This window comes from Channa argus, chromosome 6 (genome assembly GCF_033026475.1).
Source record: "Channa argus isolate prfri chromosome 6, Channa argus male v1.0, whole genome shotgun sequence".
In the NCBI taxonomy this organism is placed as follows: Eukaryota; Metazoa; Chordata; class Actinopteri; order Anabantiformes; family Channidae; genus Channa; species Channa argus.
Window position 1 is genome coordinate 29445979 of NC_090202.1, and position 24383 is coordinate 29470361.

The 24383-nt window shown below is 39.4% G+C and overlaps 1 protein-coding gene across 5 annotated transcripts; it reads left to right on the forward strand.

Annotated features, from left to right (window-relative positions):
• The first annotated feature begins 426 nt into the window (after positions 1 to 426).
• Positions 427 to 24135, forward strand: nyap2a (neuronal tyrosine-phosphorylated phosphoinositide-3-kinase adaptor 2a). Of its 5 annotated transcripts, none has more exons than XM_067506282.1 (7): positions 433 to 1043; positions 6952 to 7161; positions 9772 to 10085; positions 10770 to 11804; positions 15465 to 15587; positions 19076 to 19188; positions 19345 to 21847. In XM_067506282.1, the coding sequence occupies exons 2-7, from the start codon at positions 6965 to 6967 to the stop codon at positions 19375 to 19377; spliced, it is 1815 nt and encodes a 604-aa protein (XP_067362383.1). In that variant the 5' UTR covers positions 433 to 1043; positions 6952 to 6964; the 3' UTR covers positions 19378 to 21847. The 5 variants fall into 5 exon arrangements, with proteins under 5 accessions (XP_067362382.1, XP_067362383.1, XP_067362385.1 ...); XM_067506280.1 differs by lacking the exon at positions 19345 to 21847 and adding an exon at positions 22191 to 24135 and having other exon boundaries at positions 434 to 1043; XM_067506283.1 differs by lacking the exons at positions 433 to 1043; positions 19345 to 21847 and adding exons at positions 7371 to 7451; positions 22191 to 24135 and having other exon boundaries at positions 7022 to 7161.
• Positions 24136 to 24383: the final 248 nt, after the last annotated feature.

Here is a 24383-nt window from a genome sequence, read left to right on the forward strand (position 1 = left end):
CCGCATGAGAAGCAGTGATAACACAAGAATTAAACACGAGAATCAAAGAAAACAGAAAATTATAAGTATATCTTTTAATACATATGAATAATGGAAACCAGCTTGAGACTTGATTGAGAATTTGAAATAGGATCTAAATAAAACAATGTAATAAATAATAATAAAACAATATATAAATAAATTCACATCAAAGTGAAATTACGTAATAACACCCAAGTTGACGACTAACCACAAGACCAGAATAATGACACCTCATTGGACAAAAAGTGGACAATGTCATGCTGATGTCACGGACCTGGGGTGGGTGGTGGGAAGACATAACTGTGTCTTTAGTTGATGAATGATTAGGGGGAGTGTAGGTTGGGGGGGTACTGATGATAATGAGCTTCACCCTAAAATTCTGAAAGCTCTTGATGTTTTTCATGGTTATTAGGGCTTTTATTTTGTATTCAGTATCAGTATGTTGTGGACGCTTCTTGTCTTTTATGGTCAAAACATCATCTTCAATATCATCGTCCGCATCTTAAAGGACAAGGACAGCATTAAAACAGTTGTTTGCTATGAAAATTACAGCAAAACAAACATGATTCAATTGGTGATGCCCTCCTCCTCCCCCTCTCAGCAGCAGGGGGAGGAGTCAGGGATGAGGATGCTGTCAGGTTGCCGTGGTTTCAGTCTGTCATTTTCTGTGGCGATGGATGGGTGTGTGCTTGTGTGTGAGCTGTGATTCTTCCAGCGGTTAGGGTTTATGACGGAAGGACGGACGAGAGGAGGAAAGGAGGAGAGGGAAGACAGGCAGAAGGATGTGTTGAAGGTTGGAGGTGAATTAATGTTGCTGCAGCAATTTGCTTCCTCTTTGCTGCTGAAATCTAAAAGGACAACAAGAAGCTTCACCTTTCCTACATCTCTCCATCTTTGTTTCTGCACACGGACGACTGGAGGAGGGAAGGGGACACTGAGGGAGGGAAGGAGACACTGAAGGGAACATTAAAGAAATCAGTGAAGGAAAGATGGAGGGAGTTTGAGTCCTTACAGATCCTCTGGTAAGTCTCCTTCAGCTTCTGGTTTTATTCGTCGAGCTGTCTTTGTCTCTGTCCTCGCTGACCATGTCAATAAAGTTTGTTGAATTTAGCTTCTTCACACCTGTTTCCGCTTTAGTTGGCTGACATCTTTGCTGACAAAGTTCCACATTATTTAACACTGAACTCTTATTGTGAAAGAGTTGTTGAACTCCTCCAGAAGGTCAAACCCTAACCCTAATCTGGGAGTAGTTGAACATCAATCCAATTAATATTATTGATTGAAGCAACAAATAAATAGTATTTGTTTCACTGTACAACAATAACCCAGAGTCCATTAAAAAACAGCTTTCTGAATGACTAAAACATTGAGACTGAAGCAATAGCCATCTAATGATTGATCAACACGAATCCTGCAGGTGTGATTGGGATGGAGGGTGTTGATCAGTCTCAGGGTCAAAGTCATGTTCTGACTTAAACCTTTCACTACTGAGACATTTAAAGTTTCAGATATTTCAATTAAACAGGAAACTGATTCTGATTTAAAACTCTGTTCTTATGAAGTCCAAGAGATGAAAATAACTCAAAGCTTTTCAGTCAAAGTTTAAAAATAGTAAAACACAAAATGTCAAATAGACATTTCCTGTTTCTGTTTATTTGCTTTAGCATTAAATTTTGTGTTGATGCTGATAAAACAACTGAAAAATAATTTTATAATAAGCAGGGGGTTGATGGAAGAGAAATTTGACTGAGTCAGAGTTCACACAGACCTGAGGAGTTGTATACAATCATGTATATTAATCTTTGTCACTGACACTGTAGCCACCATAATAGATTTAATATGAAGCAATCATGTCGTGTAGGAAGTGTCAACTGTTAGCTTTAAGGGTTTGGAAAATTTTTTTGGTTGAACCGTGTAGGAGTAAGACATTTTTAAAGGCCAAATTCTTGTTGATACAGTCTGAAGACAGTTGTTTCATGTCTAGGTGTTTCATGTGTTGCAAAGAACAAAAACATCAGATATGGACAAATCAACTGTTTGGTTCATTGTTAAGGAGAAAACAAAATGGTAAAGAAAAAAAACTGGAGATAGAATTGGAGTAGCACCATGGCTGCTAAAGGTAAAACACCCAAAAATCATCAGGAAGTGAAGAAGCAGGAGAACATCACCAAGTGAAAAACCAGCATCTGGTGATGCTGTTCACAGACTGCACAGAATTTTTAATTGTTGTAGTTTGTCCAAACACCCCATGTTTTCAGCCAAACCCTTATATATATATATAAAGCTGACAGTAAATACCTAAAGACTTGTTGGTTGTTTCAAATCTACTATGGTGATGAAAAACATGTTGGAGTCACTGTCCATATATTTATGGGCATGACTGGATACAGCTGTAGTGCAGAGTGAGAGGTTTACAGTGAGGGGGGAGGTGGATAGTGTTGCTGTGTATGTGTTCTCTATCCCTCTCCTCATGTACAGGAAGCATTACATCATGCCCCTCTGAGAGATGCTGCTGTTGCTATGTAACCACCGGCTGACTCCCTGATCCATTTTTAGAGAGAGAGAGAGAGAGAGAGAGAGAGAGAGAGAGAGAGAGAGAGAGAGACGGGGATGGGGGTAGGGATATGGGGAGCAGACCAGTCTGGAGTGGGATCATACTGGTCTGACGAAGGTCTGGTTCCAGTAAAAAAAAGAAACATTTTTCATTTCCTGTCAATCAGGAAGTGAAGCAAAGGCTCAGACTGGGGAAAAAAATTCATCCCATATTGTAAATATCATGAGACTTAATATAATAATATAATATAACATGATGAAGAAAACATACATCCTCAAATCTAAAGCTTTATTTCGAGTCAAACTAGTGAAAATAATAAACAGTACAACTCAAGGTTTTCAGAAAATCTATCAAATTCAATTATCTTATCTTTAAAAAGTAATAAAACCATCAAAATTCTCAAGTGTGAGATGTTTAGTTAGTGATAGGAGTTGAAAATGATAGTGACGATTAAATTTATCATGATTATTGGAAATTACTCTATTGACAATTGTGAACTTAGTGAACATGATGTTGAAAACCCCCAAAAAATGTTTGTTTTAGGATCAGAATCAGAATTAGCTTTATGGAAATTGCCTTGTTTACCTTTTGAATGCAACCGCAATGGGACACAAGCCAGTGTCTTCTTGTGCCAGTCCCAAGTTCAATTCAATTCAATTCAATTCAATTCAATTCAATTCAAATTTATTTATATAGCACCAATTCACAACAAAGTCATCTCAAGGCACTCTACAGAATAAAATCAAGACTACAACGCTGTATAAAGAGAACCCAACAATTCCTCCTTGAGCAAGCCCTAGGCAACAGTGGAGAGGAAAAACTCCCTTTAACGGAAGAAACCTCCAGCAGAACCAGGCTCAGAGTGGGCGGTCATCTGCAGTGACCAGTTGGGGTGAGTGGAAAGTGAAGAGAGAAAAGAAAGACAGCAACAAAAGCAACAAGAAAACATCGGGCAGGTTGGTAGGATGGGTAGCTGCACAGTAGAAAAAACACAGCTTCAAAGCCTGGGGACACCCGCAGTGAGGGACAGAGAGAGGGAGACAGAGAAGGAAAAAGACAACTACGGGAGAAAACACACAGAGTTAATGTAATACAGTGGTGACAATTGTGGGGTGAGAGGAGAGGACAAAGGGAGAGGAGGAGGGGGGGTCCCCCAGGAGCCTAAGCCTAACTATAACTAAGTATAAGCTTTATCAAAGAGGAAGGTTTTGAGCCTAGACTTAAAAGCAGAGAGGGTGTCTGCTTCCTGAATCAGAATTGGGACCTGGTTCCACAGGAGAGGAGCTTGATATCTAAAGGCTCTACCTCCCGTTCTACCTTTGGAAATTCTGGGAACCACAAGTAGGTCTGCATTCTGAAATCGAAGTGGTCTACTGGGATGATATGGTGCTATAAGGTCTTTCATATATGATGGAGCCTGACCATTCAGAGCTTTTTATGTAAGAAGCAGGGTTTTGAATTCTATTCTAAATTTAATGGTACGCCAATGGAGGAAAGCTAGTGAAGGTGAAATATGATGTCTCTTGATCATTCCAGTCAGCACTCTTGCTGCACAATTTTGGATTAATTGCAAGCTCTTCAGGGAGTTACTGGGGCATCCTGAAAGTAGGGAATTACAGTAATCCAACCTAGAAATAACAAATGCATGGATTTGTTTTTCGTCATCACATTGACACAGGATGCTCCTAATTTTGGCAATGTTCCGTAGGTGGAAGAAGGCTGTTCTAGAGATTATTTTTATATGTCAGGTAACGGTCAAATCCTGGTCAAAAATAACTCCAAGGTTCCTTGCAGTAGTACTGGACGCCAGACTTATGCCATCTAGAGTAACGATATGGTTGGACAGCATATTTATGAGATTTTTGGGCCCAAAATACTATGACTTCAGTTTTTTCTGAGTTTAGAAATAAAAAATGATGGGACATCCAGATTTTTTTCATCTGGTTCCATAGATAGATATAGCTGGGTATCATAAGCATAGCAATGGAAATTTATTGAGTGTTTTCTAATAATGTTGCCTAAAGGAGACATATATGAAGTATATATATGAAGTAAAAAGCATTGGTCCTAACACAGAGCCTTGTAGAGGGAAGTCTAGAGAGTTGATTAACATGATGAAAAGAATGCCCCAGAGGTGAGATAGTGGTGATTGGTGCCGATTTCAATGGACATGTAGTTACGGGAACAGAGGTGATGAGAATGTGATGGGCAGATTTGGTCTTCAGGACAGGAGTGCAGAAGGACAGATGGTGGTAGACTTTGCAAAAGAGGATGGAAATGGCTGTAATGAACACTTTTTTTTCAGAAAAGGCAAGATCATAGGGTAACATATAAGAGCGGAGGTAGAAGCACTCAGGTGGACTACATCTTATGTAGACGTTGTAATCTGAAAGAGATCAGTAACTGTAAAGTATTGGTAGGGGAGAGTGTAGCCAGAAAACACAGGATGGTCATGTGTAAAATGACTCCAGTGGTTAGGAAGATAAGGAGGACAGAGCAGAGGACGAAGTGGTGGAAGTTGAAAAAGGAAGAATGTTTTGTAGTTTTCAGGGAGGAGCTGAGACAGGCTCTTGGTGGTCAGGAAGTGTTTCCAGATGAATGGACCACTACATCTAATGTGATCAGGGAGACAGGTAGGAGGGTACTTGGTGTGTCATCTGGAAAGAGGAAAGTGGACAAGGAGACTTGGTGGTGTAATGAGGAAGTTCAGGAGTGTATACAGAGAAAGAGGTTGGTTAAAAGAAGTGGGACACTGAGAGGACTGAAGAGAGTACACAGGAGTACAGGGAGATGCTGCATAAGGTGAAGTTAGGTAGAAGGTAGATGTGGCAAAGGCCAAAAAAAGAGCATATGAGGACTTGTATGCTAGGATGGACACTAAAGAGGGAGAGGTGGATTTGTACAGGTTGGCCAGACAAAGAGATAGAGATGGGAAGGATGTGCAGCAGGTTAGGGTGATTAACGATAAGGATGGAAATGTATTGACAGGTGCCAGGAGTGTGATGGGAAGATGGAAAGAGAACTTGATGTTGATGAATGAGGAAAATGAAACGGAACAAAGAGTAGAAGAGGTGACTGGTGTGGAGCAGGAAGTTGCAAAGATTAGTAAGAGTGAAGTGAGGAGGAAGTTGAAAAGGATGAAGAGTGGAAAGGCAGTTGGTCCTGATGACATACCTGTGGAGGTATGGAAGTGTTTAGGAGAGGTGGCAGTAGAGTTTCTGACTAGTTTGTTTAACAAGATCTTGGACAGAATGAAAGAAAAGGTGTTGAAGATGGTGGTGAGACCAGTGATGTTGTTTGGCTTAGAGACAGTGGCACTGAAGAAAAGACAGGAGGCAGAGCTGGAGGTAAAAGAGCTTAAGATGTTGAGGTTCTCTTTGCGAGTGACGATGATGGACAGGATAAGGAACGACTCCATCAGAGGGACAGTTCATGTTAGATGTTTTGGAGATCAATTCAGAGAGACCAAATTGAGGTTGTTTACACATTTTCAGACAGAGACTGTTATTATATCGGTAGAAGGATGCTGAGTTTGGAGCTGCCAGGCAGGAGGTCTGGAGGAAGAACAAAGAGGAGATTTATGGATGTAGTGAGAGGACATGAAGTTAGTTGGTGTGAGAGAAGAGGATGCAGAGGACAGGGTTAGATGGAGGCACATGATTCCCTTTGGCGACCCCTGAAAGGGAACAGACCTGGACCTGGAGTCTGGGCACTGCAGTACTCTCCTCCAAAGGGCCTGTGACTGATAAGCACAGGACGGGGTCAATGAAAGCAGAGTAAAACTGCATTAGCAGATCCTGTGATAGGTTGAAATTCCTCTACTGACCTTTTTTGAGGATGGAGTTGTTCCTCTCTAGCTTGGGAGAATAACATAGATGGTGGAACAAAAGAACATGAAATCTTTTCAGAGTTCATACAGGGCTGCTGGAGGTGTATACAGGGAGTCTTTCTGAAGCTATTCTGTTGGACATCGTATCATTTAGCTTGCACGTTGATTTGTCAGAGGTTTTACACTACAAGCCTTTTTTGATGCAACCCTCCTCCGAACTGACATTAGAATGCACTAGTTTATAAAACCTTAATCACTGGGGGCTTTGACAACTTCAGTTTTGTTCAGGTACTTTGGCCACCGGGAGTTGAGCTTGCTGTCACTCTGCCTATTGAGCCACTCACCCATCACATGCTCCATTAAACCCATTTATATCAGATCAGATGACTGTGTTCCAGTCCTTTGGTTTGTCTCATTTTCGGAATCTGATGAGAAACCAAATGAACAGTTCTGTTCCTCTGATTTCATGTTTTTATGGAGCTGCAGCAAATTTATGATTCTGAAAATAAAGCAAAAACTTCATAAACACAATCTCATGTCCTCTTAGGTGTTTAGGAGCCATGACGTCTCTGGAGGACATGTTCAGGAGTTTTTTTCAGTATGTGGAGGACAGCGGACTTCGAACTTATGACGGTTTGGTGATCCAGAATGCCTCTGACATTTCCAGAGAAAGCGACCGCATTCGTAATCAAACAAATTGGGAGTACCTGCAAGAAAAACACCAGAAGAAAAGACGACAGGATGAAGCCATAAAGAGGTAGAAAATACAGAAACACCTGAGACAAAACTGGGATTATGTTGGGTTATTTCCTCTAAACTCAGAGTGAAAATGCCTCAACAAATTAGCTTTATTTTGAAATGTAGGCTGACCCTGCTGTGTTAATTACCATATATGGACATGAGTCCATGAATGAATAAACATGTTTTATTTGTTCATGTCAACTTCAAAACATGTGGTGACCAAAGAGGAACAGCTGAGAAGGATGTGCCCAGGTAGGGGGGTGTCCTTGGACTCACCCTCAGCCATAATGGAACACAACAAATGGGGTGAGCTGCTCCCACCTGCAGTTAATAACTGATTTTGATGAAGATCCATCTGGTTAACATTGTTTTAATTTCTACTATTATATTCTGTTAAATGGTTGAGTTTGGATCCTGTCAGCATCACTGACATCATGGATGGTGGTATTTGTGCCTTTATTGGGGTAAGGTACATCCAAGGTCTCTTTTAGGCACCATAAGCACAGTTAATCTCACTCATGTCTTTTTCATTCTTCAAAGTCCCTCCTAATAAAGATGCACGAAGGGATGCAAAAAAGGGGCACAGGGAGAAAAATGGTGAAAATAAATTATTAGAGACATGAGATGTCCTTTACTTTCATCTGCAGTGAGGTCTGTTTCTGGTTATGGCGACTCGGTTGAATCAGCTTTCAGTCAACCTGTAGTATTTGGACTTTATATTTACCCAAATACACACTGTTCAAATAGTAATTAGGATGCATACAGTGATGTTTCTTTCTGATCTGCTTGTATTTAAAATGTTTCACATCTATAAATTTTAAAATTGCACATTTTGCACTTGTGTATTTTTACTTTGCTCAAACCACACTGTGTAGACACTGAATACATGAGCATACATTAACATAAATACCCTAAATACATTTTTGTAATGCTTTCTTGTTTGTTCCTGCAATGATTGGTACCGTGTTTAGAAATTCAGTATTCATTACTAGTTATGGTAATAATTGGTAATAAAGTTTAATAGAGGAATTATTTTTTTATTTAAACAAATGTAAATTGTGTTTTTATTTTTCACATATATTTCTACGCAACATTTTCAGCCTCACATGACTGAATAATTGACATACTGACAGATAATTAAAATGTGCTTTTTGATGACCATCACAATCTCCTTCTGTCTATGACAATTTTTGATAAAAAAATGATAGATCTTTAATATTTTTTAATAAATATAGAAAGTTGTTGGTGATTCTTATGAGTGTGATCAATAGTTCACACAGATCCACAACTTTTATTAAGATGGAGGATGTTAAAGCCTGGCAGTGGTAAGTAGGATCTGTTGTTACTGTAATTCAGTAATAAAACTTTGACTTAGATTTTTGCTTGCCTTGTACCTCACTTGTAAGTCACTTTGGATAAAAGCGTCTGTTAAATTACTAAATGGAAATCTAAATGGAAATGTAAAAACTGTGCTGTCTTGTTAAGCACTTGCATATCAGTTTGAACAGCTGCATGTGTCAGTTTGCTAGACTTCTGCAAAGATGTTCTTCTGTATCCTTGCTTATCATTCCTCAGACATTGCTCCTCGATCCTCATCACAATATATGAGAAACCTTGTTCAATATGAAGGAGTGGCAATATTTCTGGGGTAAGCGGAGATTGAGTAGAGAAAAACAATCTCACACTGTTAAAGAGTTTGATGTGCCCTTAGATAGGTCCCATTAAAAGCAGTTAGGAAACATGATAATAAAGATGGTGTTGAACAAGCAGAAAAGATCCTGAGCTAATATGGAACCCAGGACATTGTAGCTATGTATGTTACAGTAGTCGCTGTAATCATTCTGTTATCCAGGTGCTTCACGGATATAAACTAACATAAACTTGTGTTAATATGTAGTTCCCTGAAGCAGTTTTATCAGTGAAACTGGGATTTAAAGTGTGTCTCGTGTATTGATTAGTGGTATTAATATTATTGTCCAACACACCCAGACATTGCTGTAATACTTTTAGATTTAGATAGAGTTTAAATAGAGCTTTAGGCAAACAAACACATCAGCTGTCAAAAAAGCCACTTGGTTGACTCTGGTCTTGGTTGATGTTGATGAAATGCTTCTTTAGAGCATTTCTTCAGTTTAGTCCTGAGGTTTTGGATAGAGCCACTCTGAAACAACAATGGAGAGGCAAACACTGATCTAAATATCCATAAGTAAAAGCTGATTCCCTCTTAAAAACTGCAGGTTGCCAGAAACCTAGTTTAGTCAGTTTGTATCTGTACTGGGATATAGCAGTTCTGTTGGGTCAGTATTCATACAAGTGCATAATTTTTCCATCATTCCAAGTTAATTTATCCTCATCATACAGTATTTAGTGTTTCTGTAACATGCTCAAGGGAAAGAGAAAGAAATACAACATGTCATCAGTGTCAACAGATTCTGATGCTAGTGGCTTTGACAAATGACACTCTGTTCTTTGGTATTCTTGTCTCTCTGAACTATCCACTGTCACATTATTTTTCTTCTGTAAGAAGGATGTGGTAAAATAAAGTAAATAAAGTACATTGTCAACCAGGTTAGCTGCATATCAACATGAAGGCTGTGTTAACGTGTCTTTCCATTGGTCTATCCAGGATTGGTGAAGATGTTGCCATGGCAACAGAAGGGGCATACTCGGGGAAACATTTTAGGATGGGCTTTATGACGATGCCAGCACCTCAGGACCGGTTGCCCCCCCCCAGCCAAGGCTTTACTGTTCGTTCCCAGTCCCTCCACTCAGTTGGTGGAGTGGATGATGACTCTAATCACAACCGAAAACAACCTCCACCTAAACCCAAGAGAGACCCAAACACCAAACTGAGCAGCAGCTCTGAGACAGTGGATGGGGTGTCTGAAGTCACTAAGAGGGACCATCAAGACATCAAGGAGACATCAGAGCAGGCAGAGGGTGAGTTCAATTGAGCAAAACACAGATCAGAAAATTGAATGGAGGTATCACTCTGTTTATCCACAATTCACATATTTCAGAAAGCCTTCGCACTGACCAGCTGTCACAGCAAAGCCTGTGAAACTGGCTCACTTTTAATCTTATCACTGTTTGCACATCACTTTTCTTAGTTATAATATCTTTAAATAGACATTTTGAACATGGTCACTGTTTTAAAATAAGCCCATTTGCAGAATTTACACAGAATTTTTCTGTGATTGACAGAATGGTCAGACTGTGTAGCTGAAGCTCCCCAATTAATTTGGGAGATAAATCTTGGTGTGAGAATTTAAATGTAATATTTTCTGCTGCCACCTTGTCTAAATATACAATGAACACGCATTTCGTTGGACATGAAAACATTCTGTGGACAATTCAGTAAACATAAATACACATATCAAGGCATTTACAAACAGAGCAGTTTACATGAACTGTAAGTATACAAACATGAAGTTGCAAACTTTTTTTTTACTACATTCAAAGAAAAAAATGTTAGTAGAACTGATGAGATTAATATGTCTGTACAAGTGCAGCTCTGAGCTGCTGTTGTCTCACATCTCTGTGGGATCAGTCAGGCTTTAACAGGACCATCTGTCTGTCTCTCTGTCTCTGTCTCTCTCTCTTTGTGTCTGTCTGTCTCTGTAGCACGGAGCCACCTTTCCGCTGAAGACAACAAGAAGATGCCTCCACCTAAACCCAAGAGGAACCCAAACACTCAGCTCAGTACCTCCTTTGATGAGTCCTGTATATGTAATCATGGCAACAAGAAGTCTTCCTTACATTGGGACAAGTCTTTGTCCCAGAGTCAGAATCTAGTATCCAGAGACACAGATGATGAGGAGCCAGTGTATATCGAGATGGTGGGAAACATTCTGCGAGAGTTGGGAGGTCAGGATGGCATTGAGGACGATCAGAGTGAGTCTGTCTATGAAGAAATGAAGTACCCAATGTTGGAGGACTTCCTGCAGGATGCTCACTCAGCCATGATGGACCCCGAAGCTTGGTCATCCCGTGGATCCCTCTGTGACATCCCTCCACCCTTCCCTAACCTCCTTACTCACCGACCACCTCTGCTTGTCTTCCCCCCGGCTCCTGCTCAGTGCTCCCCCAACTCTGATGAGTCTCCCCTCACTCCCTTAGATGTCACCCGGCTGCCCATGTTAGACAATGTCTCCTACAGCAAATCTGGTGGTGTTGAACACCAACAGAGCTCTGCACACCATCGCAAAGACAGAGACAGGGACCGGGAGCGGGACCTTCCCTCCACCCACACCATTACATCTTCTGGCCGCTCATCAGCTCCACCACTTCCCTCCAACCTGTACAAGTCATCTAGCCACGGTGGTCATGGTTACCCCCGCAGCCAATCAGCATGTCCATCTCCCGTCAGCATGGGGCGTGCTCTGACACCTCTGAGTCTGAAGAGGCCACCACCATATGACGTCCTGATGGCCGGGGGAAGTATGCCTCGCTCTTCATCTTCATCATCATCATCTTCACACAGATTAGGGGAGGGTGGAGCTAAACTCAGTGGGTCCTCCTCCACCCATGGCTCAATGCAGAACATGTCAACGAGGTCACATACTCCAACAAGCCCATTGGATGATGTCAACAACCTGTGTACTTCAGGCAGACAGGGGAAGAGAGGATCAGGAAGTCGTAGGAGCAGAGAAGCTGAAGGTAAGAACTACACCTGTGGATTTTATTTTAGGGTTAGGGAAGCCCTAAACCCCTAACATCTCATGTAAATCAGTATCTATATACGCTCACTGGCCACTTTATTAGGTGCACCAATAAAATCTAATACAATCCAATACAGCAGCTCTACCATTAATTCTACTTTTACAAGGTTATAATTTCTGTTTTTCAGTTGTCAGAAAGGTGATAATTCTATTCTAATGAATACTAATTAATTGGCCACCACATATTCTAAATAGTGTGTATTGGATTGCATTAGATTCTGCAGTTGTACTTAATACAGTGACCAGTGAGTGTATGTGTAGTATGTTAGAGAAATATTTGGAAAGGGTTGTGTGATGGAGTTGTAGAGCCACCTCAAAAAGGCAAACTGGGATGATTAGTGGACAAGCTAATGCTAGTTTAACTATTATGGATCAAACTGGTTGTTTTACACTTTATTAATACACATAGAACACACCACAATCTTATATTTATGAGCCTAACAGGGCACTAAGATCACAACTAATTTTAGTTTGCTATTAAATAGCAGAATGTACTAAAACTAGTGTTAGTCTTATAATACTAGCAGGAGTATTAAAACTTATTATACTATACTATTACCAGAAAAATGTACAAGAATTAACTTGAATTTGTTAAGAGGTACATGAGCAGTGGAGGAGGTTAGGAGAAAATATAACTTTCAATTGAACTTTATTTATATAGCGCCAATTTACAACAAAATCATCTCAAGGCACTTTACAGAATAAAGTCAAGAATATAAAGATGTATAGACCCAACTATTCCCCCTTGAACAAGCCCTAGACAACAGTTGAGAGGAAAAACTCCATTTAACAGAAAAAACCCCCAGCAGAACCAGGATCAGGTTGGGCTGAATGGAAAGTAGACAACAAAATATCGGGCATGTCGGTAGGACCAGTAGCCTAGCGCTGGAAAACACACAGCTCCAAAGCTGGGGACACCTGCAAAAAGGGACAGATAGAAGGAGACAGAGAAGGAGAAAGACAACTATGGGAGAAAACACACAGAGATGTCATACCGTGGTGACGATTGTGGGGTGAGAGGAGAGGAGACAGGGACAAGAGGAGGAAAGGAGCTCAGTGCATCAGGGTTGGGTCCCCCAGCAGTCTAAACCGGGAGCTGGTTCCACAGGAGAAGAGCTAAAGGCTCTACCTCCCATTCTACCTTTGGAAATTCTGGGATCTACAAGTAGGCCTGCATTCTGAGATTGAAGTGGTCTACTGTGATGACATGGTACTATGAAGTCTTTTATATAGGAGACTTCATATATAAAAGACCATTCAGAGCTTTATATGTAAGAAGCAGGATTCTAAATTCTATTCTATATTTTATGGGAAACCAATGGAGAGAAGCTAGTGAAGGTGAAATATAATCTCTCTTGCTAATTCCAGTCAGCACTCTTGCTGCAGCATTTTGGATTAATTGCAGGCTCTTTAGCGAGTTACTGGGGCATCTGAAAGTAGGGAATTACAGTTGTCCAACCTAAAAGTAACAAATGCATGGACTAGTTTTTCGGCATCACTTTGTGACAGGATGCTCCTAATTTTGGCAATGTTCTGTAAATGGAAGAAGGCCGTTCTAAAGATTTGTTTTATATGTGAGGTGAAGGACAAATCCTGGTAAAAAAAAGGTTAGTTGCAGTAGTACTGAAGGCCAGACTTATACCATCTAGAGTAACAGAGATTTTTAGACCAAAATACTATGACTTCAGTTTTGTCTGAGTAAAATAAGAAATTGTGGGACATCCAGGCCTTTATGTCTTGTAGGCTTGAAGCTTCATTAACTGATTTTTTTCATCTGGAATTCCATAGATAGATATACAGTAGCTGGGTATCATCAAGATAGCAATGGAAATTTATGGAGTTTTTTCTAATAATGTTGCCTAAAAGAGACATATATAAAGTAAAAAGTATTAGTCCTAACACAGAGCCTTGTGGAACTTCATAGCTAACCTTCGTGTACATAGAGGATTAATGATTAACATGAACAAATTCAAGTCTATCAAATAGATACGTTTTAAAACAACCTAGTGCAGTACTTTTAACCCAATTTCATGTTCCGGCCTATCTAGTCTAACAAGTAAAGAGACTAGCCCATTATCAGATGGGCTAGTCTCTATACTTGGATTTCAAGGATTTTGCAAGGATTTTCGAAATAAAGACGAGATTATATATCTGTAATTGGCTAAAACAGCTGGTCAACACAGGGTTTTTTAAGTAGTGGTTTAATTATACAGCTACCTTATAGGCCTGTGGTACATAGCCTATTTCTAAAGATAGATTCATGATATCTAATACAAACTTATCTATTAAGGGTAAAGCTTGCTTGAGCAGTCTAGTTGGGATATGGTAAATGGTAAATGGTCTGCACTTATATAGCGCTTTTCTACCTATTGGCACTCAAAGCGCTTTACACTGCTTCTTATTTACCCATTCACACTCACAATCACACACACATTCATACACCAATGGGGGAGCTGCTATGCAGCTGGCCAACACTCACCGACCAACACTCACCTAGCAGTATTTATCTGGCCTAAAACACTTTGTCAAAAAGGATCAAATGAACCAGGTAATAGAAAATGCCTGAAAGGTGAATCTGTGTTAAAAGAAATCTTTCAATTGCCCGGAGGACAGTGTGTGGTATTTACAAATAGAAAAGGAATTAGTGAATGTGTCATAGCTGTGATTCTGATCTATGTTGCCCTGGTGGCCATCTCTATCTCTCCATTCTGTTTTTTTGCTCTCTCCCTCCCAGCTGCTCTACCTAATCAGTCACAACTCACCTGTTGCCTCCCCTATATATGCCCCATTCACCTACTCTTCTATGCTGTGATGGTTTCCTGTCTTCTGAGAGTTTTACCTGTTTTTTGTCTCTTCTGAGTCGCCCCTGTTGGACTTTTGGCAAGACTGTAGACTGTTTCCCAGTGTTTTATTCTCTTCGCTTTCAGTTTGCTACTTTGAGTTGTTACTTTGTACCCTTAAGAACTGTTTTCAGTTCTACTGCCTCTCCTCATCTACCTTCTGCAGGCTTATTCTCTGCTCTAATGTAAGCACTAATTCCAGCAATATTCTGTATTTATGTCAAGACACCTTACTCACCTTCTGCCTTCCCTCCTAGATGGCCATATCGTATTCCGTTACCTCCTGGTTTACCTCTGCAGTCCTCACCTCTTCTCCATGCCACACAATCCAACTCTAACCAATATTACCTCAATAAATTACATTTACTGCCTTGTCTGTCCTGCCTTATTGTCTGGGTCCCACTAACTAGTTAGTGATTAGACAAAAGACCATGATGGACAGAGGATGTATCACAGAAACCTCTTAGTCTTAAGACAGAAGGAAAAGATTTTTCCCAATCAGAAGCAAATTCTGTCTTTTCACATTTCATCCTCATCTCAAGTTAGGAAATCCTACATATTCACTCTTGGTAACCAACATTGGTAACCTAGCAACAGCTGCTATAATGACTTTGGTGCTTTTTTCCCCTTTTAGATAGATTCTGTCGTGTATGTAAGAAACTGAAAAATTTACTAATTGCTGTTGCCAGGCTGGGATTTTGTGGTTTTGATCCATAATGTCTCATTGTATTGCTCCTGTTTCTTTTATGTCCCTGTAGGAGAGTCTAGATCTCTGCCCAGAGGTGACAGTAAAGACAGAGATGGACAGTCCAGTCCAGTTGCCAGCAGAATGGGAAGGTCATCTGTCAGCCCAACCATGATGTTGTCTGGAGGAGGAGGAGGTGAGTAAGAGCACATTACTACAGGCACATGACGTTCAGTCCAGTTTACATGTTAGAGGAGAACGGGTTGATCATGTGACTGTTACATAGATTAACAAATTAGCTGATACTATTGTTGATCCAGGATGTGGTAGTTCACACAAAGCCACCCTGTGCTTGTTGTCCTGGTAACAGGACCACAATATCAGACCTGCTCAGTGCAGTGGCAAGAACTGCAAGGCAAAGTGCAAGTTTAAAGGCAAAAGGCAGCTTACAAATTATTTATGGCGAGATTTTGCTCTGGGTCAAGGCCTATAGGTTTGTTTTCTTTTCAGCTCAACAGCTGAGTTCCCACGAGAGAACAAAGAAATGAGTCAATGCAAAGGAACCTTACAAAACAAACATACCATTGGTCATGGAACTCATTGGTAAGTCCTTGGGACAGTATGTCTGTCAGTCTCCTGAGGACAGTGCTCTAAAGACAGTGCAGATACAAGGTCTGTGTGAGGTGTAAAAGCAGAGTTCAAAATGTGCATTTAGGCACCATGAACAAGCATGCTGCATTTATAGGAAATTTCTCACACTCGAGTTTAGTCAGCCTGGTTTAAATGGTGGTGGCCACTGAAAATAGTGATTACTGTAAGTTTATATTGAGATCTAACAAGAACGGCTGTGCCACGGTTACTGGTTGTTAATGAGTAGTAAACCATTTTTATTTTCTGGCCATTGGTAAAATACACTCCACTGTGTTAAAGTGGCTTTAAATATCTTCACTACACAAACTAGCAAATTGGGATATGTCACAAAAGGCTTCATTTAATTTAGATATTAAAAGGGAGGAATAACGCTCCTGCCTATATGTATTTTATTCTGCTATTCAAAAGACCCTTACAAGGGGTGGCAGTGGCTCAGTTGGTAAAGTGGCCGCCTATTGACCATAGGGTGAGAGGTTTGTGTCCGGCTCCTCCCAACCAAATGTCAAAGCGTCCCAGGGTAAGGCCCTGAACCCCCAACAGCCCATTGCCAATCCCCAGCTGTGCAGTGCCGGTAACAACCCTGGTAAACATTGGGAAGCACATTCGGCATAAAAACTGCCAAATCAACACGCAGACTAAAAATCCATTGTGGCAACCCTGAAAGTACAAGATAAGCTGAAAGGACAAAAATAAATAAATTCAATGTGTGTCACATTAATGGTTTAGACTACATTTTGATGAATTAGTTTAATAAATATAAGGTTTAAAGTTAGAAAACATATGTTTTTAGATATTATATATTAAGATTGACATGTTCATCTTATTCTCTGGTTTTGTCCTGACCTGGGATCAGTATTTATGCTTCACTGTAAAACTGTAGTAATTCTGCTTTCTCAATCAACAAACGTACTGATACAACATTGAATATTTTAGGTAATTTCGACTTTTAATACAAGAGCTAACATTTGAAGACAAATTCAGCAATTGATTAAAAAATAAAATCACTTAGTCATAGGAAAAACACATGAAACTTTTTCTGACCCTATCTGTGAATGACCAACTGAATTATAGTTGCCTCAACTTTAAAAGTTATTTTGAAATAATAAATTATTATTAACCCTCAATTTGATGTTTTGTATTTTATCAAAGTATAACATTTGTCCAAATCCTTGTTCATTTTATATTTTAATAGCCAAAGGTACTTGTTGTGGGCCTATCAAAACATTTCTACCCAAAGGGCAAATGTTTGAAAAAGCTAAATGTCAAGCCTTGGACGCTCATTCCAGGTCCAGGACTCTCCCTGCCCTACCCAATGCTGATTACCTGGTATAGGTGTGTTAAGTCAGTCAGCGGTGGGTGCGTGGCTGGGCGGTGTTAGCTATATGCACTATGCGCTAATGCACTATACTGTTTACATGCTGCTTTTTTTGCACCTTTAGCAGACTTGACTGTACTGTACTGTAAAATAGTATACAATAGGTTTGCTGGTCGGCACTCTCTTAGGTTCTGTGTCCTGTCCTGTGTTATTTTGTGTTGTCTGTCTACACTGTCTGTCTGTACTGTTTTTCGTCTGCACTGTTTGCACTAGGTTGCACTAGGTTTCTACTGTGTACTGTGTACCACTGTGTATAGTAGAAATGACAATAAAAGCCACTTGACTTGACTTGACTTGAGCTGAAAAACAAGCAGGGCTTCACCACTGCTCTGCAGGCTGAGTCTGCCACACCGTATGAGCCGACAATGCCCCCTGCTGGAGTGGTTATGCCAAACAGGTGTTGTAACACTAGGAACATAATTCTATCCTGTATGTTTCTTATCTGATCGCCTCACTACCCCTCCTCAATCCTCCAACCCTGATGCACTTTCACAAGCAAACACTCACTGAACATAGGTCACATGTGCCTTGTCCTTTTGTCCTATCTTACACTAGCTGTTATATTTTGTATTGTGTTAATTGTACTGTTTTTTGTTGTATATATACAGTGTATATATATATATATATATATATATATATATATATATATATATATATATATATACAGTGTTTATATAAATATATATATATATATATATATATATATATATATATATGTATATAATATGCATTTAGATTCTCAACATGAAAAGAACCGGCAATAATATACACAAAAATCACAATGAGAGCGCGATTTTGGATATACCTTTTATTTATGTCTCATATGATTTCAATGATAATGTGCCTGCCTGGCTAGACATGTATGTAAAAATCTGATTTACCAAATGTATCTGTTACAGGTCATTAACTCTGTCATTAACTCTGTGTGTTCTCTCCCGTAGTTGTCTTTGTCCTCCTCTGTCCCCCTCTCTCTGTCCCTTTCTGCAGGTGTCCCCCGGCTTTGAAGCTGTGTGTCTTCCAGCGTGAAGCTACTGGTCCTACCAATCTGCCCAATGTTTTGTTGTTGCTTTTTGTTGCTCTGTTCTTTTCTCTCTCCCCTTTCCACTCACCCCAACCGGTCGAGGCAGATGGCCGTCCACCCTGAGCCTGGTTCTGCTGGAGGTTTCTTCCGTTAAAGGGAGTTTTTCCTCTCCACTGTTGCCTATGGCTTGCTCCAGGGGGAATTGTTGGGTTCTCTTTATATATCTTTATAATCTTGACTTTATTCTGTAAAGTGCCCTGAGATGACTTTGTTGTGAATTGGCGCTATATAAATAAAGTTGAATTGAATTGAATTGACAGGTATAGTCTATATAGTTTCTATAATAACTTGAAAAACAATTACTGAGATACTGCATTTAATAATAAAATAGAATAATTTTTGCCAAAGCATTTTCATAAAAAAAGTGTTGCACATTTTTGTAATTCTTCATGTACGAAGAAAAGAAAAGTGACTTCACCATTCTAAGAGCCACTCAAACACTACACTTTAACACAAAGTGTCTGTGTTTGTAGTTGCTGTTACATATAAATGACAGTGTCACATTAGTGGACCGGGTGACAGCATGAATTCATCCTTTTGTCTTCTTTCCTTGTGTTTTTCTCTTCATCATCTGCAGAATCAAAGTCTGTGTGTAAACTTGGTCGTTCAGCTTCCACGTCAGGAGTTCCTTTACCAGGCGGGATGCCACAACGTCACCTGCATGAGATGCATCACCCCGCCCTCAGCCAGGTACAGCACCTGTCTGTTTCTATGTAGTCCATCTGTCTGTCTATTCATTTAGGACACTGACCATAAACAACAGCAGTTTATAATAAACAGACAAATGATTAGAAAGAAAATGGAATCATCGCAGTAACTGAACAACAGGATGTAAATATCTTTCAGGCGGACAGAAGATCCAATACATCAACTGAGTGACATCTGAACAGTTAACATGTAACTGTAAAACATGTTTTTTACTCCGTTCAAAGAAATTTTTCTGTAATGTTGATGTAAAATATGTTTAGATTTAATGTTTTTTTTTGTATTTTGGCTCTTTTAATACTGCCACTAACAACCAATAGTTAGAAATGTACAGTGTAATAATACTAACATTAAACTAACCCTAAACTAACTTAACTTACCATCAATCTAAAGCATGAAATGTTATGAAATGTTAAACTTCACCATTTCTAAAATAAAATCTTTGATGTCACCAAACCCTAATCCTATTAACTGCCACCTTTCCTTTGTAAAATGATACTAAACTCCCCCTACCCCCCTTTCAAAAGATTAACCCTAACTCTAATGGCGTCACATGTGGTTAAGCGTGTTCCTGGAGTTCATATCCATATTATGAGACAAATCCCCATTCACTACAATAATGAGATCAGATAAGGGTTAGGCCTAACCCTAACCCTAGTTTGCAGGGTGTGGAGTTCAGGTGTTGTATCATGAGATACAACAAATTGACCTAATTTGCAAACTGAGCCTGCAGCTTGAAACTAAAAACATCTAAAGCTCCATCTGAGGTTAGCAAGAGGTTGGAAGGTAATAATCTAGTTTAGCAAAATCTGCTTTAAGTTTTGTAATTTATTGGAAATTATGTACCAGTGAAAGTTAAATGGCATTAGAATAAATGAAGCCTTTTTCTGCATGCCATTAAAGAACACTGAAGTGGTAAAGTGAAGATAGTAACTAAAGTAAGCTCACATCATGTCCACCTGCATGCCATCCAAGGTGGGCCAGAGAACATGTGAGAACTTGAACAGCGTTTGCTATGTTTAGACTTCTTTATGTTCAGCAACTGGAAAATATCTTTATCCTGCAGATATCAAAGGCTTATGGAAAAAAACCCAAATACTGAAAACCGGTATTAAACCATTTTTCCAAGAATTAATGGACTTTTTCTAAGATATGAACATAGTTTGCCTGTTTCTGGTGTCACTTGGACTCTCTATAACTCTTCTTCATTAAACCTTAATACTGCTGCATGATTCACTAACAAACGTCAAGTTTTATCATTTGTTTTAATGGATTTTCTTTATTCTCCTATATGTGAAATTAAAAATTTGGGATTTTGTCCTATAAACTTTTAATGGCTTTGTGATCAGAATGAAATATTTGTTCATGGAGCTCGAACAATAACATGTTTAATTTCCCCAATTAAAAGTTGAACTATCAGACTAAATATTTTCAAGCATAAAGAGTTTACATTTTCTGGTGCTTCTTATACACATCTATAACAATTTAAATGTTAAGGTCCTGAGAACACGACTATATAAAATAAACTTTAATCTCATTTTACATCTATGTGTCTGTATTGGTCTGGATGTAACCGTCTGCATGTTTATACATACAGTTGTGTGAAAAGGTACCCATCTTTGTTGTATACATTTAGCCATATCTTAGAATAAACTGTTGCAGATCATCAAAATAAGAGTAAACAGAAAATACAAGTTTTAAAAGAACGTTTTGTATGAACCAAACACATTTGAACCCTGACACAGCGTGAAATAGTATTTGCCCTTATAATCAAGAAATCTCAAGTTCATTTGCTCTAAACACACCCGGAGCTGTTAGCCCTTCTTTTTTCAACATAACATCAATACATCTTTGTCAGCAGCGAACAGTTTTTTCAAAGGTCTATGGCACAATCAGAGGAAATCCCAGAAGAAAGGTGAAGAAAGTGATTGAAACATATAATTCAGTGGAGGGTAACAAACTGTTTTCTCGAGACTCCAAAGGACTTCACTGGGAATCATGATCTCCAAATTAAAAACACAGTGATGAACCTTTGCCGGAGTGATGCACCTTCAAACATTCCCTCAAGAACACAGCAGCCACTTATGCAGGAAGTTACACAAGGAAAACACAGAATACATCCAAGGACTAGCAGGCCTCTCTCATGTCAGTGAAGGTCAGTGTGCATGATTCTGCTTGTAGAGAGGCACTGGTCCGGAATAGTTTTAATAGACGTGAAACTAGCCAAGAAGGCCTTGAAGCCTGTTTCAGTTTCACCAAAACATACCTTGATGACATTTTAGGAGAGAGAGATCAATCAAAAGTGGAACTGATGGGAACAGAAGCATCTGGGCATAATCCGCAAATAGCAAATATTGTAGAAGTAAGTAAATCCTTCAATTAAATCTTTTCTCACACTTATTCTTGATTTCAGCCAGTTCATACATGAGCCAATTCACTGCAGTGGTAACGCGCTTGACTTCATTCTGTCCTGTTGGATGGTAGTTTCTGTCCGTACTGTCTCCCCCATCACATCAGTTATGTCAGTTCCTTTCCTCATCAAATTCAAAGTGACACTAACTTGTCCTTGTAGCAGTAATGCAAAAGCATTTATCATTCAACATGTTTCTGTATCAGAGAATATATCAAATAATGCACCAGACATCGTAAAGCTTCGTAAAGCTGAGCCTCTCACTATCAAAACCAGATGGTCGAGGAGGTCTATACCCTTACTCATGGAAGAAAGTAGTTTTTCCTAAAGTAATGATAAGAGTTGTGTAAACTTCTTAAAGCTTCTTATTCTGCTTTTAGGTCTTGTAACTCCACTGAAACTCCCTTTTTGCTTAATATGGATTCAGATCCCCCCTCTGTGATCCTCTTATTGATTCCCAGTGCTGCTTTTGATACCATCAATCATTCAATCTTTAAGACTGACATGAATTCTTGACCGAATGTATCTGTGTCTCTTAACCCTTACATGATTATGTTGAGCTGTTGTGTGTCACCAGATGCCATGGCTTTGTGGAGACGCCACCATGATGGACATAATTGAGAAGAAAAGAGTTTTGTGTCGAGAGATAAAAGCTCGACAGCGACCAGAGAAGAATCTTTGTAAACAGGACAGTATGCCCATTTTACCAAGCTGGAAAAGGAAACAGCCGCCTCCATATTCAGCCCCACCTACCACCTCCGGACAGACAACCACCACGGTGTTCTGGGACACCGCCATTTGAAATATAGACAATGGTCTGGGACACTGCCGGAACATGAAGTCCCTTGGTCATGCGAAAGAAAAAAAGATTGTTTTATGGACACTTTGATTTTGGATATCATGGAGCAAGACTGAAATATTTTCCTTGTTTGCTTGCCTTCTTCAGGTCCTTGTTCACATGGTGTCATGTGAATCTGGTTTGTTCTGAAATAAAACATGGACAATTACAAATACATAAGAAATAATTGATATGAAAGAGAAGCCAAGATATAAACATCCACATGACCTGCATTTCTTTTAATATTTAAGATGCACTTTTGGCTTGTAAATCTCTAAACATTTAAGGGTTAGGGTTAGGGTTACATTTAAAAAAAATCACCCAAATCTTTACTCACAAACACTGTGCAGGTGTTGTCCTGTCATGTCAAAGGGCACGAAGGTATGATCACCAATCTGAGAATTTGCTGAAATGTTGGCAAAAGAGGGGGCAGACAATATACCGAGTACTTTATGAACATAACCTGCAGGAATTTGCATCGCTAGTTCATCCCAGAGGGAAACTGTTACAGCTGCTCTCTGCTCCAAAGAAAAGAATAGCAACACTAAAATAAAAAACAAAAAAACAAAACAAAAACAACTTAAAATCAATCTGTCAATAAGATCAAGTAATGATGAATGATGAATGAACAGTATTGATAGAATGTAAGTTTTTATGATGATGGTCAAAAGCTTGATTTATTTGATCACCCAATTCACCATAATGACAAAGTGTCATTAAGTTGGGAAACAGGAAGAAAAAGATTCATGTATTTTGATTAAAAAAATTTTATCCTTAATTTGACAGCACTGTATTGCACAATGATAGAAACAGACATAATCTGTGAGCTCTTGGTCCAGTTAAAGTTTCCCCTCCACCATAGAAAGTTGAAGAGTTGTACAGATTAATGTGCTCCTCTGTCCAGCAGTGGATGGGGAAATTGTCCAGGATGAGAAGAGTTTAGACAACATCTTCCTTTCTGCCATGACATGTAGAGAGCCCTACCAGTCTGTGAGGACTGTAATACACCAAGTCCATGCCCAAGAACTAGTGCTGACAAAGAATGGTGCAGGGTCAGTCCCTTGGTCTGGTCTGTCAAGTAATGCTTGAACATTAAATGGATACAAGAGGCAACAAGCCCCGGCCGACAGAGGCTTCCTAACAGTCTTGTGCTGGCTGATGGTGGGCTTGGTGTTTCCCAACCCTTAGTGTTGGCCATCTTTTTGTTGCTGACCCAGCAGACCTCAGCATAGAAGATGACACTGGCATGTATGAGACTTTTCACTGACATTTACCTTGTCACTGTCCGCACAGTTACTGCAGTACTACTTCTGTACTACTATTGTCCTGTGCTGCGTGGATTATTTCAACACATACTTACTGTAAAACCAGAAGAAGAAAAATATTATTTTGTAAGTAAGAATGTCACCTCCTTTTAAACCATGTTTCAGTATTGTTTGTTTAAGTTCAGAGTATGTCTGAAAAAGGATCATATGCTTATGTGGCTACAGCATAACAGGTGTTGGTCTGATCAGAACGCAGGGAAGTGTGGCCATACCAGTGTAGCATGTTGTCTTTCTAGTCATTATTTTTGTACTTGACCATTCTAAAAAATTCAGAGTTGTTTTACAAGTCTCACAATTGTGTAGCAGAATGCTGTAAAAGGACGTATTTATAAAATCTGTGTAAAAAGACTTCAAAAATCTATTGTCAAATTTCCCTATTTTTAAAGATAATCAGTTAGTCTCTGTGTGAAGGAAATGTGTGGTGGTGTTTTTATATTGAAACAAAAAAATTCAAATTGAGAATACTTTGTTGTTGCTTTGTTTGGTTCAATCCTCTGGCCCAGAAACAAACTGGCCTGAGGTTTTTTTTCAATGTACCTCCAGTTTGACTGTTGCTGACCTATAGTTATTGTCCAGTGTGACTTCAGATTACCTCCACTTTGACAGG

Excerpts from the sequence above, each read along its gene's own strand:
- nyap2a (XM_067506280.1), top strand. The coding sequence starts at position 6,965 with ATGACGTCTCTGGAGGACATGTTCAGGAGTTTTTTTCAGTATGTGGAG. Across the intron at positions 7,162-9,771 it reads CAGGATGAAGCCATAAAGAG|GATTGGTGAAGATGTTGCCA; the intron begins GTAGAAAATACA and ends TGGTCTATCCAG. Across the intron at positions 11,805-15,464 it reads TAGGAGCAGAGAAGCTGAAG|GAGAGTCTAGATCTCTGCCC; the intron begins GTAAGAACTACA and ends ATGTCCCTGTAG.